Here is a 15675-nt window from a genome sequence, read left to right on the forward strand (position 1 = left end):
TAGGTCCCCGATTATACCACATATGGTGGACAAACCCCAACAGTTACCGATTGGACTGAACACATTCACGTGTAACAGTCTTGTTGATCTTTCTACAATGTTTTTGACCGATGGGTTACATTTATCGACTGGATTATGTACTGCACTACATATGTAACTGGTCAGCTTTTACACGTAACCATACAACTATGGCAGTTTGATGGAATCGTGATGTAAAATTAAAGCAAGTTGTTGTGGTAGGTTTGTTGGAACACGAATCATAGTCCGTGATTGTTTTCGTCATTAACATCAGAAATCTGTTTTGGTTTGTTTTATATTGTCTAACGTCCTATTAACAGCTTAAGTCATTTAAGGACGCTGTAAGTCGGACAATGGAAGCGGAGAGGCGCATTATAGTGTTTCCAGAAGCCGATAACGAAAAGAACAAACAAATATGACGGTCGTTTACAGGCACACGTGAATACACCTGATGATAGGGCGATAAGTATGGCATGTATGGGTCGTTTGTGCACAAGTTAATGGGCAGGCAGATGACAGTTGACAGGGGAAAAAGACATAAAGTTATGTTGATATCCCGGACAGCGCAGACGACCGAAGAAGCGATACACAAACGTTATTCTTCACTTTGTATTTCATCACGGAGGAGGAGGAATAGCGCCAAGTGAATTGTGACATTTAGAACAAGTTACTTTATTTGAACGTTGGACTATTATTTCTTGGATTAATCAAAAAAGACGATGACCTCCCATATACGAATCGCTGTACTTTCTATCATAGGTAAGTGTTTTATTAATAATTATTTTTAATATTGTTAAAAAGGGCAAATGTATTCTATGAAAAGTGTGCCGTAATTACATTAAAATATATTATATTATAATTTATTTCATTACCGTCAAAAATATTATTTATAGTAATTGTTTTTTATCGATCTTAGTCCGGTTACATTTGTAATTTATCCAAAAGAAAGATTAGATACAAACTCGATAATTGCCGTATATCTTGGGTAGTTTATTATATGGTTGCGTTCTGTATCGAACATAAAGCTCTGAAAATAGTTTTATTCATTTTAGTGAAAAATTAACATAATCTCACAAGAAGCTAGTCAATAGAGAAGAACAGTCGCGTCTTGTACCATTCATTGTACAGGTTTAATGGAAATTATAGTTACTCATATGGACCATTGAATTGAGTAGGTGTTAAGAGAAATTTGATTACTTTCGACATGTAGAATTTGTCGTAAGAAAAAATATAGTTATCAAGCGTCGGAATTAATCATTACAGGAATCTGTCACTCATAGAACTGTAAAGTATGACAATAAAGTCATTGGAATTTATTTAAAGAATTTCAGAAAATTCCCAGCAATAGCAGGACAAATAAGTGATCATTCCGTCACTTTTTTATTATTTACAAACAAGCAATTTACAGTGTTTTTATATGTAATGTTAAAAAATATTTACAGCAAACCACAAAACAGACACGCACATGTAAATACATACCGTCTTCTCCATACAAAAACATGTAAATACACCCCGTCTTCTTCATACAAAAACATGTAAATACTAACCGTCTTCTTCATACAAAGACATGTAAATACACCCCGTCTTCTTCATACAAAAACATGTAGTTTATAGTGTACAAGTGATACCAACCTATCAAGAAATGCAAAGTGCCTACGACAGGGTTGGATTTTCTCACAGTCGGCTGTACGAGTCCGTTTGACCCAATAAAAAGGATGTATTTCTGGATCGACCGGGAACGACCTTTTCTGGAAGACAATATGATTGACACGGAATTCTCTGTTTTGCTCTTTTCCTGTGCATTTTCCTGTGTGTGTATGGGAAATAAATACAAGTAACACCTGTATGTGGTCAACATGAGAGAAGCATTGTGTTTTATACTCTTCAGAACAAAGAAAAACAAACACGATTGTCTCGCCCTGTACACCATAAAACCCACATTCCCGTATACAGATGTTCTTTAAACTGTAGTTGTGGTCAAGTTCTTTGCTTGCGTGTATTCGTAAACAAAACGGATCTATTTGTTGCTTCAGAAATACACACACGTATTTGTAATTAAAAAACCGCATTAAAAGTAAATCACATTCGTAAAATAAGTAAGTAAAATATGGTTGTCACGTTACATAAAATAAGTCATGTGAATAAGGTTTAAGAAGCCCAAACTCTCTGAATGTGATGATATCATTTTATAAACTTGGAAATCTTGCACTGCGTCCACAAATCTGCGAAAACAAATGTTTGACCCTTCTTTTGATGAATATGACTAAAGCATTCGGAATAAGGTGTGTTCCCATAGTAACGCAATGGAATGATTTTTTTTGTAATTGTTGAATTGATGGGGAGGAGACGGTCACGTGTTCGCTGGGCGGAACCAATCTCAGGTCAGGCCTCTTCGGAATAGGGCGTTTTCATAAGCTGTTACGTGAGCGACACAAGTCACCAATGAAAGATTGTTTGAAAATTTCCATAGAGAGAGAGAGAGAGAGAGAGAGAGAGAGAGAGAGAGAGAGAGAGAGAGAGAGAGAGAGAGGGCAGAGAAACGAAAAGAAAAGAAAGAAAGAAGGAACGAAATGATTAATTCAAACAGAAAATTTGACATTGTAATATTAATGAGGGTGGTTTTAACCACATCACCTAGAGTTATCTCCCTTGTCAGAGTTTGAAAAAAGGAGAACAATAAAAGAAAAGCAAAGAAAAAGAATGAAAGAAAGAAAAAAAGAAATAAAAACGAATTCGAAGCCAACATTTGACATTGTGGTATTACAACTGATGACTTTAACCACTACACCTTCCAGTATCTTGATATGAGTCATCAGATGCTTGTCTGTTACAGCATGAAACGTATAGAACTAAAACATTTGAATGATTTTAATTTGTAGGCGGTTCAAAAACCTCGTGCGCGAATGTTCGTAAGTGTCCTCTGTTAAGAGACACATATATATCTGTTGCATGCAACTTTATCTGTCCCTTCCAGACAGTTACAGACGTCGACATAATTATGATGTACGTGTCGTGGAGTCGTCATTTTTGTTTTTATATCTGTCATGACCCTGTCATCCATCCTTGCCCGTACGTCCTTAAATGACCTTAGCGGTTTTAGGACGTTAAACAAAATAAAACTACCCATACATCACCAAGTCTTATCTATTGAAACGCTAAGACCGGCCTCAATGTATAGCATGTCACGAACCATTTACAGTAAAACACTTGTTATAAAAATTACATTGACCTTCAGTCAACATTTATTAGTGATACAAAAACTTTAAAACTGTATATATCGCAACAACTCTAACCTACCTAAACACTGCTGGTCTGTTCTAAAAGGATTTAACCAATCATTATCTGTATATATCGCAACAATTCTAACCTACCTAAACACTGCTGGTCTGTTCTAAAAGGATTTAACCAATCATTATCAATTTCGCTTTTCAAGTTGACATTTGTCTGATTGTCTTTTTGTTTGTTTAATTCCTTTCCTATTTGTATGTTTTCTTTACCTGTTATTGGCCCTAAATACCTCTTCTGTGTTGATGGGCCGTTTAGAATTCAATCACTAACTGCCTGAGCATTCATATCTGTCGCAACGACTTGTTATCTATGTTTACGACAAGCTGTTCACACACACGCAGACAATTTAAACATCTAACCGTTTTGATATCTTAGTCCAAAATGTATCTCCTTAAAGCACAACTTTGTCATAGTATATCATATACTGGCCAGAGACAGAAAGGATACGCATTGTCGTAAAATAGTTATATACATTATAAAAACGGCCATCTTATATGTCCAGCCATGTATTAGCCAGCCCCGGGCATACCCAGCTGTCACTTAAACCAGTTATATAGTAGGCAACCCGGCGATGATGTCATCCTACAAGCCTAATTGACCCGGGAAATGACACGTTTGAATGTCACTTTGTGCTTTTTTTGACCCGATGTGAACTGCAGTTATTTATCATACTGGGGTCAATGGTCATCTAAGGTCAGGGGTCAATAATCATCTAAGGTCAGATTCCTGCCCAAAGCATTACATGTCTTTATACCAAACACTGTTATAAAAACAAACAAATCTATGTTATAAGTGACACAGTACCGGTATTCCGTAACGTCAACTGTCATATAACTTATTCGGTAATGATAATTAGACATTTTATATAATTATGGCATGTCGTTGCAGTATGCAAACACATGCTTTTAAATATAGCTTTGTTTCGTCACAAACAACAGTAAAAACGTGATGCGGTCATGCTGCTTGTAAAAACAAGACACCTCGACAACGACGCTAATGCGATTTCCGTGCTGTCTGTCACATTGACATTTGTTTTATCCTTAGACAATTTAAAACTGAGATTATAAAATGTTTCTTCCGTTTTGAACTTTGATATATACTTCACAACTTCAGTATTGTTTTCAGTTCTGATACTTCGTCACAAAGACAAAATAAATACACCAAATATAGATTATTTACTAACGTTATGTAGTTAAAGTGTGCATGACTTCTTAGTGTCTGTGACCAATATATGTTTTCCACTAGGTTTCTGACCCTTTTGATGGACACTGCATTCGTCAGGGGTGAATTTAAACATTCCCAATAATCGTTACATTCGCTATGCAGTCTTTATGGCATTCGGAGGTCATTATGTGTGCACACCTCGGAAGGTATCGGAGATTTTTTTATTTAATAACACACCACCGGTACAACAGAATGGTAAACTCTTTACTTCTTCAAGTTGTTCCTATATTGCAGTCTGTCTAGATAACAGTAGCAACTCAAAATGTTGTTATGGTTCAATAAAAGCAAGTGTGTAGTAATATTAACAGTACTACATTGTACCGTTATATGACTTAACTATGTTAACACAACAGTGAAACCCCTCCACCTCCAAAACAACACACCGAGATTTGTGTTTTGATCAACGGTTTAAAATTCAAAACATAAAAAAATGTATTACATTTTTTTTTTTTAATTGTGTTTACCTCTATGAACTGATCAACAAGAAATCACGCTGTTTATCAAATAAGTGTGCTGAAAAAAAATCACAGCACACTGTCTCCAAACCAGGTGATGTATGAATATCGGACCACCAAAGATATATAACAGGTTATTTTCAACAGAACAGAAAAAAAATCGCTGTCATCTATACTAGCGTCCGTTGCAAGTGGCGAAGCAGGTCGAATCATCCCGGCTCGTCGGCCAGTCCCCTCAGCAACAGTAACCTCGTCATCTGGTGATACACTTTCAATTTCCATTTACCCAGCTCGTTGACATTCCAACTGTACCGTGGACCTGGTGAACCTAGCCGCGACACAACCGTTGTTTATCGGTTAGTTATCTTCGTGAACACGGACTGACTTTTTGTAACTAAAATATTTTACGGGTTTTTTTTTGTTTCAAATTAAAATCTATGGTCAATTTTAAAGATAATCAGTGCTTTTCAACATGCTGGCATGTAAATTAAACAATTAAAGATGTGCAAAAAGGAACTATTTGTTTATTGCTCAAATGTGTGTTTCGTCACAATTGACAACGCATCATCTTTCCCGCAAAAAAGGCTGTTCAATTAATGTTGTTTTCAGGGCGGCGTATTTCTTTTTTAACGTGAAAAAACTACTTTTTCTTAATTTAAAATAATGAAAGTGAATGTAAAAGAACGTAAATATAAGGTTTGAAATGTGTGAGCGCATCTTGGAGAATATGTTTGAACGGAACTGTGTTGCATACTCTCATAAGTGTTAAAAAGATGCATTTCAAACCTTACATAGATACCAGCAAACATTTCGGGGACACTTTATGTACATATGTGATACACTGCGGGAACACTTTATGTACATATGTGATACACTGCGGGGACACTTTATGTACATATGTGATACACTGCGGGGACACTTTATATACATATGTGATACACTGCGAAACGAAGAATTTCAGAGGGTGGGATTGGAAAAACCAATACGCCCCCTATTGCCGACAAGTCCGAGGATATTTATGTCACCAAGTTATCCATATTTGAAAGGTATTGTTCAATTTCTGATGAAAGCTAGTAACTTATATTTCAATGCACGAAGTCAAATCCAATAGTTCAGTTTCCTTTCCTGATCCTGAGATAGAAATATTCACATCATTGCAATTGAATTGATGCAAAGAACAAAGGCGATATTATGGACAGAGATAATGCCTATGTAACAGTAAAGAGAGTATTATGATTCCAAGGAGGACCGAACCCCGAACTCCCCCGTCCGCTGCTGAACCGCTTCAGCTATAGTAACGGTTTGCCTTTTATTTTGTCACGATAAATTCCAAAGGTGATATTAATGAGGGTGGTTTTAACGACATCACCTAGAAAATGGATCTCCTTAAAGCACAACTTTGTCATAGTATATCATATACTGGCCAGAGACAGAAAGGATGCGCATTGTCGTAAAATAGTTATATACATTATAAAAACGGCCATCTTATATGTCCAGCCATGTATTAGCCAGCCCCGGGCATACCCAGCTGTCACTAAAACCAGTTATATAGTAGGCAACCCGGCGATGATGTCATCCTACAAGCCTAATTGACCCGGGAAATGACACGTTTGAATGTCACTTTGTGCTTTTTTATCATACTGGGGTCAATGGTCATCTAAGGTCAGGGGTCAATAATCATCTAAGGTCAGATTCCTGCCCAAAGCATTACATGTCTTTATACCAAACACTGTTATAAAAACAAACAAATCTATGTTATAAGTGACACAGTACCGGTATTCCGTAACGTCAACTGTCATATAACTTATTCGGTAATGATAATTAGACATTTTATATAATTATGGCATGTCGTTGCAGTATGCAAACACATGCTTTTAAATATAGCTTTGTTTCGTCACAAACAACAGTAAAAACGTGATGCGGTCATGCTGCTTGTAAAAACAAGACACCTCGACAACGACGCTAATGCGATTTCCGTGCTGTCTCTCACATTGACATTTGTTTTATCCTTAGACAATTTAAAACTGAGATTATAAAATGTTTCTTCCGTTTTGAACTTTGATATATACTTCACAACTTCAGTATTGTTTTCAGTTCTGATACTTCGTCACAAAGACAAAATAAATACACCAAATATAGATTATTTACTAACGTTATGTAGTTAAAGTGTGCATGACTTCTTAGTGTCTGTGACCAATATGTGATTTCCACTAGGTTTCTGACCCTTTTGATGGACACTGCATTCGTCAGGGGTGAATTTAAACATTCCCAATAATCGTTACATTCGCTATGCAGTCTTTATGGCATTCGGAAGTCATTATGTGTGCACACCTCGGAAGGTATCGGAGCTTTTTTTATTTAATAACACACCACCGGTACAACAGAATGGTAAACTCTTTACTTCTTCAAGTTGTTCCTATATTGCAGTCTGTCTAGATAACAGTAGCAACTCAAAATGTTGTTATGGTTCAATAAAAGCAAGTGTGTAGTAATATTAACAGTACTACATTGTACCGTTATATGACTTCACTATGTTAACACAACAGTCAAACCCCTCCACCTCCAAAACAACCCACCGAGATTTGTGTTTTGATCAACGGTTTAAAATTCAAAAACATAAAAAAATGTATCATATTTTTTTTTTTAAATTGTGTTTACCTCTATGAACTGATCAACAAGAAATCACGCTGTTTATCAAATAAGTGTGCTGAAAAAAAATCACAGCACACTGTCTCCAAACAAGGTGATGTATGAATATCGGACCACCAAAGATATATAACAGGTCATTTTCAACAGAACAGAAAAAAAATCGCTGTCATCTATACTAGCGTCCGTTGCAAGTGGCGAAGCAGGTCGAATCATCCCGGCTCGTCGGCCAGTCCCCTCAGCAACAGTAACCTCGTCATCTGGTGATACACTTTCAATTTCCATTTACCCAGCTCGTTGACATTCCAACTGTACCGTGGACCTGGTGAACCTAGCCGCGACACAACCGTTGTTTATCGGTTAGCTATCTTCGTGAACACGGACTGACTTTTTGTAACTAAAATATTTTACGGTTTTTTTTTTTGTTTCAAATTAAAATCTATGGTCAATTTTAAAGATAATCAGTGCTTTTCAACATGCTGGCATGTAAATTAAACAATTGAAGATGTGCAAAAAGGAAGTATTTGTTTATTGCTCAAATGTGTGTTTCGTCACAATTGACAACGCATCATCTTTCCCGCAAAAAAGGCTGTTCAATTAATGTTGTTTTCAGGGCGGCGTATTTCTTTTTTAACGTGAAAAAACTACTTTTTCTTAATTTAAAATAATGAAAGTGAATGTAAAAGAACGTAAATATAAGGTTTGAAATGTGTGAGCGCATCTTGGAGAATATGTTTGAACGGAACTGTGTTGCATACCCTCATAAGTGTTAAAAAGATGCATTTCAAACCTTACATATATACCAGCAAACATTTCGGGGACACTTTATGTACATATGTGATACACTGCGGGGACACTTTATGTACATATGTGATTCACTGCGAAACGAAGAATTTCAGAGGGTGGGATTGGAAAAACCAATACGCCCCATATTGCCGACAAGTCCGAGGATATTTATGTCACCAAGTTATCCATATTTGAAAGGTATTGTTCAATTTCTGATGAAAGCTAGTAACTTATATTTCAATGCACGAAGTCAAATCCAATAGTTCAGTTTCCTTTCCTGATCCTGAGATAGAAATATTCACATCATTGCAATTGAATTGATGCAAAGAACAAAGGCGATATTATGGACAGAGATAATGCCTATGTAACAGTAAAGAGAGTATTATGATTCCAAGGAGGACCGAACCCCGAAGTCCCCCGTCCGCTGCTGAACCGCTTGAGCTATAGTAACGGTTTGCCTTTTATTTTGTCACGATAAATTCCAAAGGTGCGGAGTAACTAATGTGATATCGGGAACGGAACATTTGAATTGAAAAACTAACAACACCTATTCTACCACGATGTAACGACACTTCCATTGCTTAATAACCATGGATTATAGGTCGATTGCCAAGGCGCGTGCGTGTTATTTTCCCAACACACAAAGCTCTTCCAAAAACCTCCCCTGCAAATAAACCGATACAGGAGCGAGTCGTGGGACTGGTTTATGTATTTGAAGATTTGCGAGCTAACACACAACTATATTTAACCTCTAGACATTCTTTAAACCCGTCAAGTTCACAGTCAGAATGTTCCGCCGAACTGACCGTCAATATGACTTGAAAAGGTGATTTTTAATCTGTCGAATGCCGAGTTGATGCTTTGACGAGCGATGTCGATAGATTATGGATTTGATTGATTGAAATAAAGCATGACGTCAGTGTTTATTGTTGATTGTCTGTAGACCAAATGGCGACTGAAAATTAAAACTCCTGTCCAGATATATCTAGATTAAATACTTAAAAAATAAAAATCAAGTACTACTTGCATGAGAACTCAATACTCTGTACCATAAATGATAAAAACGCAGAGCTTGTTGTGAAAAGAAAAAACATTAAGGCATCACGTGACAAATGTTTGCGCGCGCAAAACAACGGTTTACTTTGAATTTAAATAATAACTTTACTAGGTCACCTTGCATATCATAGGCGTATACACGAAATAAAGTAGTGCTTTCATTACATTTGACTTGGCAGAACAGATACATCATCATATCTTTGTCTATTATGGTGGAATGTATAACTCGGGATTGGAAAAATGTTGAAAAAGTGGACAGTATTCACCGAGTACTACAATCAGGATAACATTTATTGCTACTGCAAAATAATAAATAACGCTTTTGAATATTTGTCAGCTTTAAGCTGCTGCGATTTCAACTTTTCACCACAGAAATAACTTTAACTTTACACCACAGAAATAACTTTAACTTTACAAAAATGTATCAAAAGATTGACACTTGTGTTCTTAAAATACACCCTCAACCTAAATGTAACGAATAGCATTGTCCCTGTGTCACGAACAGACCGGTAACTATGGCGACACACGACAGATCACATTACACCTGATATCCACTAACAAAATAACACCATTATAACTACCTGTACACGGCTAACGGCCGTGATGGAATGTTGTCGGAACACTCCGCTAACCTATTTCCGGTACTTATCTACTTAGCGTGTGGTCAGCGGATTGGTCAGAGGAACACCGTATAGAAGTGGTCACCAACACATGTAAATGATGTTTTATGTCTTTCGTGTACTCAACGCCCTGTTTAGATGGTTCCCATCTGACGTCGGCAGACAAATAATTTCCCCTGGAACGTGTGACTTTGTTTTACTTAAAAAAATATGCGTTATCCCTTTTATTGCGTTTATTTGCATTCCATATATTTGTTAACGTCCTACATTCACATTATACAGTGTTTGTGTAATGTATGATCGGTATCTGCCTGGCTTACTAATCTAAAGTCTATACCCAGAAAGACAACCAAACTGCCATCCCTGTGAAACATGTGATGATGTGAGGGTATGTGATCATTTATCACTGACATGAACAAGGAAACAAAGGCCTTCATGTAGCGTATTTCATTGCCTACCATAGTAAACTACGTCATGTCTTTCTTTTGACGTCAACTCATGGCGTCATAAACGGTTACTTTTCTACTTCATGTCATATTTGTAGAAATTCCGCCAATTAGAGAATTGCTTGTCTGTTATTTTTTGTATTCTAGTTCACCGTGAACAAAAACTAAATAAATATTTGAACTAAGCATGTGGACATTTTGCATGTGGCCAAGTGGTTGTGGCGTCTGACATTCTGCTACAATTCGCCCTTCACAACTGGGTCACGGGTTCGTGACCGGCCAGGTATTGGCCGTAGGTCGGTGTTTTTTCTCCGGGAACTCAGGCTTTCCTCCACCGAAAACCTGGCAAGTCCGTAATTAACAATAGCTGTTGATAGGACGTAAAACACACACAAACCAAAATCAAAACGCGTGCTTTATTAGATAACGCATAATGAACGTTTTATCAAAGGGGGCTGTGCTCCAATATGATATTACGTATTGCTGACAAACACTAGTGGTATATGAACAGTTAATAAGCTTGGCCGATTCGTCTATCGCGATCAAAACAGTTGAACCAGTTGGACCAGAGTTGTTTGTGTATGAAATAAGCTTTCAGGCGAGCCTTGACAAAGCCTTGCAAGGCATGCATAAATATTTGCAAGTCTGATAGGATTTATACCCGATATTGTTACATTTAAAAACGGACGTACCAATCGTACAGGTCCCTACTCGTATAGTTTGCGTTTGGCATTGTCTGGATTATTCATTGAGATTAAAAACGATCCAAAGTAAATGATAAATAAACAGCGTGCATACTCTTTATTTCCTGTGTACATTAATTAAGAGAGTTGTGTATTCCTTCCTCTATTTATTTACGTCAACAATTTGACGTGTCACTAGACAAAGTCTGTATGTCATGGTTTACCGTTCAAGCACTAGGTGACATTTATTTGGCGGGGATCCCTTTATCCTATCATGGTGTGTCCTAGTGTCAGCACTTCCTGGCAAATACATGCATATAATACACACATCCTTGACTTTATTGTATCGGTTAGTGAACGCGTACTATTACAAGTGTCAGGAGTTTGATATTTATGTGTCTATTGTCAATGAAGCGATTCGAATAGAACCGCTCTCCAACAATCCTAGTTTCAGGAGCGATTGCTTGAAAGCTAGTTCATAGTGCCACTAAGAGTAGACGACCATGCGTCATAATTATCACTGTCAAAACGTATAACAAAAAGACCGGTTTACAAACTGGTGGCACCTTCATGTCTTGTTTTCACAATATTTTTTTTTAACGACATGTTTTATTTTCATTCAAACAAATATTATACTGACGGTGGGCTGTGAATTTAATGGCGCGGAGCCGTGTAAAGTTACTGGCGCAAGACTGTGAAGTTACTGACGATAGGTTGTAAAGTTACTGGCGCAAGACGGTTAAGTTAGTGACGAGGGATTGTTAAGTTATTGGCGCAAGACTGTGAAGTTAGTGACGAGGGGTTGTAAAGTTATTGGCGCAAGACCGTGAAGTTATACTGGGGTTGGGCTGTACAACTATTGGCGAAAGACTGTGAAGTTACTGACGAGGAGTTGTAAAGCTACTGGCGTTGGGCTGTTAACTTATTGGCGCAAGATTGTGAAGGTACTGACAGCGGGGTTGTGAAGTTACTTGCGTTGGGCTGTTAACTTATTGGCGCAAGATTGTGAAGGTTCTGACGTTAGGTCACATTTAGAAAGAGCAAATCTTATACTGTTATTATATATCAAGTTTAGTTCAGAATGGAATGTTTCCATCGTTCGTGAGAAGTTTTTAAAGAGTTAAATGTTAAACGGAAACAAAAATGGCTAAGAGTACATGTAAGACATGATTATATGTTTGGTGTTGAACTATAGGAAGCCATTCTATAGTGTTCATTGTGACACTTTCCTGACGGAAGAATACTTCTGCGTGGGAAGTTCTTCTTTCACACAGATACGATAGCAAAACTAACATCGCCTTATCGGTCAAACTAAACATGTCCTCTTACTAACATAGCTGGTCTCTGATATACCACGGTCATAGATAGTTACACTTGGTACTTGTGTACTCCTGTCCGAGAATGGCCCTTACAGCCAGTAAGTTTGTTTTCTACTCACAACAATTATCTACGTCTCTTTTTCTCAATATGTTATCAATAATTCTACCACGTCTTCGATGTTACGACAATTATATGTTGTCTACAATCCCGTTTCGTGTTATATGACCATAGCACGGAACAACATGCTGTTTTATACTTTTATTTACATTTATTTAATGAACAAACAGTAGACTTGCGATAATCTATGCTGTTCCACCAATATTGTAGGTCATTGACACCAGACCAATTAATCAGGCACTAGATATGCAAAGTTCTACGCTATTCCACCAATCTGGTGGGTCTTGGAACAGCAGAGCAATTGATCAGACAGCAGATTAGTGATATTCAACGCTGTTCCACCGAGGTATTTGAACAGCAGAGCAATTGATCAGACAGTAGACAAGCGGTATTCTACCTTTTCCTGTTCACCACATATTTGACAAACGAGTTTTTCATGTGCTTTATTCTACCATATGCATTCTCTGGGGTCATCGGACAGAAGATAAACCTGAGCTATTTTAGGAGTGACCGCGATTGTAAATGTCACCTTATCACCATTAATGCGACAAACGACTATTACCAAATCATCTGACCACTGCCCCCGGACATACCTGTATCAGGTCAAATGCGGAAGGCTAGGTTTATTTACCGAAAACTAAAGTAAAACATATCACCCTCACAACTAAGATAACATGTGTTCCGTTCCGTCTGATGCATTTACGTGTATGCAATCATAACACAATGTGTTACACGTAAACGGTTTCCCTTCAGAAACTGTCCCGGTGTTTCAATCAAACTATCGACAAATGTTTACGGGAATGTTCGAATGGGTTCCTTTTGTTTCGTTTGTCGCCCGAAGATTAGCAACCATGGGAAACAGGGCCTGGTACTTAGAAATATGGCTATTCCAATACTCGGTAAACAAAATGGTTTAGAATATGTGTTAGAAACCAAAAGAAACCTTACGAAAGATAAAACTGATTTGTTCATTTTTTTCAATGTATAAATATATACAGATTGTAATGCGTATGTTGAACATTTACCATGGTATGGAAATTTTGTTCAATGCAAGCTTACTAACATTACAGTAAGCTGGACTCCTAATACCTTTGGTAAGCTTACTATCATTACAGTAGGCTGGACTCCTAATACCTTCGGGAAGCTTACTATCATTACTGTAGGCCGGACTCCTAATACCGACGGAAAGCTTACTATCATTACTGTAGGCTGGACTCCTAATACCTTCGGTAAGCTTACTATAATTACAGTAGGCTGGACTCATAATACCTACGGTAAGCTTACTATCATTACAGTAGGCTGGACGCCTAATACATTTGGTAAGCTTACTATCATAACAGTAGGCTGGACTCCTAATACATTCGGTAAGCTTACTATCATTACAGTAGGCTGGCCTCCTAATACCTTCGGTAAGCTTACTATCATTACAGTAGGCTGGACTCCATATACCTACGGTAAGCTTACTATCATTACAGTAGGCTGGACTCCAATAACCGACAGTAAGCTTACTATAATTACAGTTGGCTGGACTCCTTATACCTACGGTAAGCTTACTATCATTACAGTAGGCTGGACTCCTCATACCTTTGGTAAGCTTACTATCATTACAGTAGGCTGGACTCCTAATACCTTATCATTACAGTAGGCTGGACTACTAATACCTCTGGTAAGCTTACTCTCATTACAGTAGGCTGGACACCTAATACCTTTGGTAAGCCTACTATCATTACAGTAGGCTGGGCTACTAATACCTTCGGTAAGCTTGCGATGGTTACGGTCGGCTGGACTCCTGAGACCGACGGTAAGCTTACTACCATTACAGTAGGCTGGACTACTAATACCTTCGGAAAGCTTACTATCATTACAGAAGGCTGGACTCCTTTTTTTTACTGTATAAATATATTCAGAACGTAATGCGTATGTTGAACATTTACCATGGTATGGAAATTTTGGTCAATGCAAGCTTACTAACATTACTGCAAGCTGGACTCCTAATACCTTTGGTGAGCTTACTATCATTACAGTGGGCTGGACTCCTAATACCTTTGGTGAGCTTACTATCATTACAGTGGACTCCTAATACCTACGGAAGCTTACTATCATTATAGTAGGCTGGACTACTAATACCTCTGGTAAGCTACTATCATTACAGTAGGCTGTACTATCATTACAGTAGGCTGGACACCTAATACCTTTGGTAAGCTTTGGTAAGCTTACTATCATAACAGTAGGCTGGACTCCTATTCCCTTTGGTAAGCTTACTATGATTAGAGTAGGCTGGACTCCTAATACATTCGGTAAGCTTACTATCTTTACAGTAGGCTGGACTCCTCATACCTTTCGTAAGCTTACTATCATTACTGTAGGCTGGACTCCTAATACATTCGGTAAGCTTACTATCTTTACAGTAGGCTGGACTCCATATCCCTACGGTAAGCTTACTATGATTAGAGTAGGCTGGACTCCTAATCCCTTTGTTAAGCTTACTATCATTACAGCCGGCTGGACTCCTAATACCTACTGAAGCTTACTATCATTACAGTGGGCTGGACTCCTAATACCTACAGTAAGCTTACTATCATTACCGTCGGCTGGACTCCTAATACCTACACTATCATTACAGTAGGCTCGACTCCTAATACCTACGGTACTTACTATCATTACAGTAGTCTGGACTCCTCATACCTTTCGTAAGCTTACTATCATTACCGTCGGCTGGACTCCTAATACCTACGGTAATCTTACTATCATTACAGTAGTCTGGACTCCTAATACCTTTGGTGAGCTTACTATCATTACAGTGGACTCCTAATACCTACGGAAGCTTACTATCATTATAGTAGGCTGGACTACTAATACCTTCGGAAAGCTTACTATCATTACAGCCGGCTGGACTCCTAATACCTACAGTAAGCTTACTATAATTACAGTAGGCTGGACTCCTCATAGCTTTGGTAAGCTTACTATCATAACAGTAGGCTGGACTCCTATTCCCTTTGGTAAGCTTACTATGATT

At 37.8% G+C, this 15675-nt stretch overlaps 1 protein-coding gene across 1 annotated transcript in view; it reads left to right on the forward strand.

The window, feature by feature from the left end:
• Nucleotides 1-437: 437 nt before the first annotated feature.
• The window catches only part of LOC110465545, a 29898-nt gene continuing 14660 nt past the window's right edge, over nt 438-15675 (forward strand). Inside the window, exon 1 of the mRNA XM_021521451.1 lies at nt 438-777. Within this exon, the coding sequence (XP_021377126.1) occupies nt 738-777 (40 nt within the window). The 5' untranslated portion in view covers nt 438-737. The remainder of the gene's footprint in view (nt 778-15675) is intronic.

The sequence above is a fragment of the Mizuhopecten yessoensis genome, unplaced genomic scaffold, assembly GCF_002113885.1.
Source record: "Mizuhopecten yessoensis strain PY_sf001 unplaced genomic scaffold, ASM211388v2 scaffold11089, whole genome shotgun sequence".
Taxonomy (NCBI): domain Eukaryota; kingdom Metazoa; phylum Mollusca; class Bivalvia; order Pectinida; family Pectinidae; genus Mizuhopecten; species Mizuhopecten yessoensis.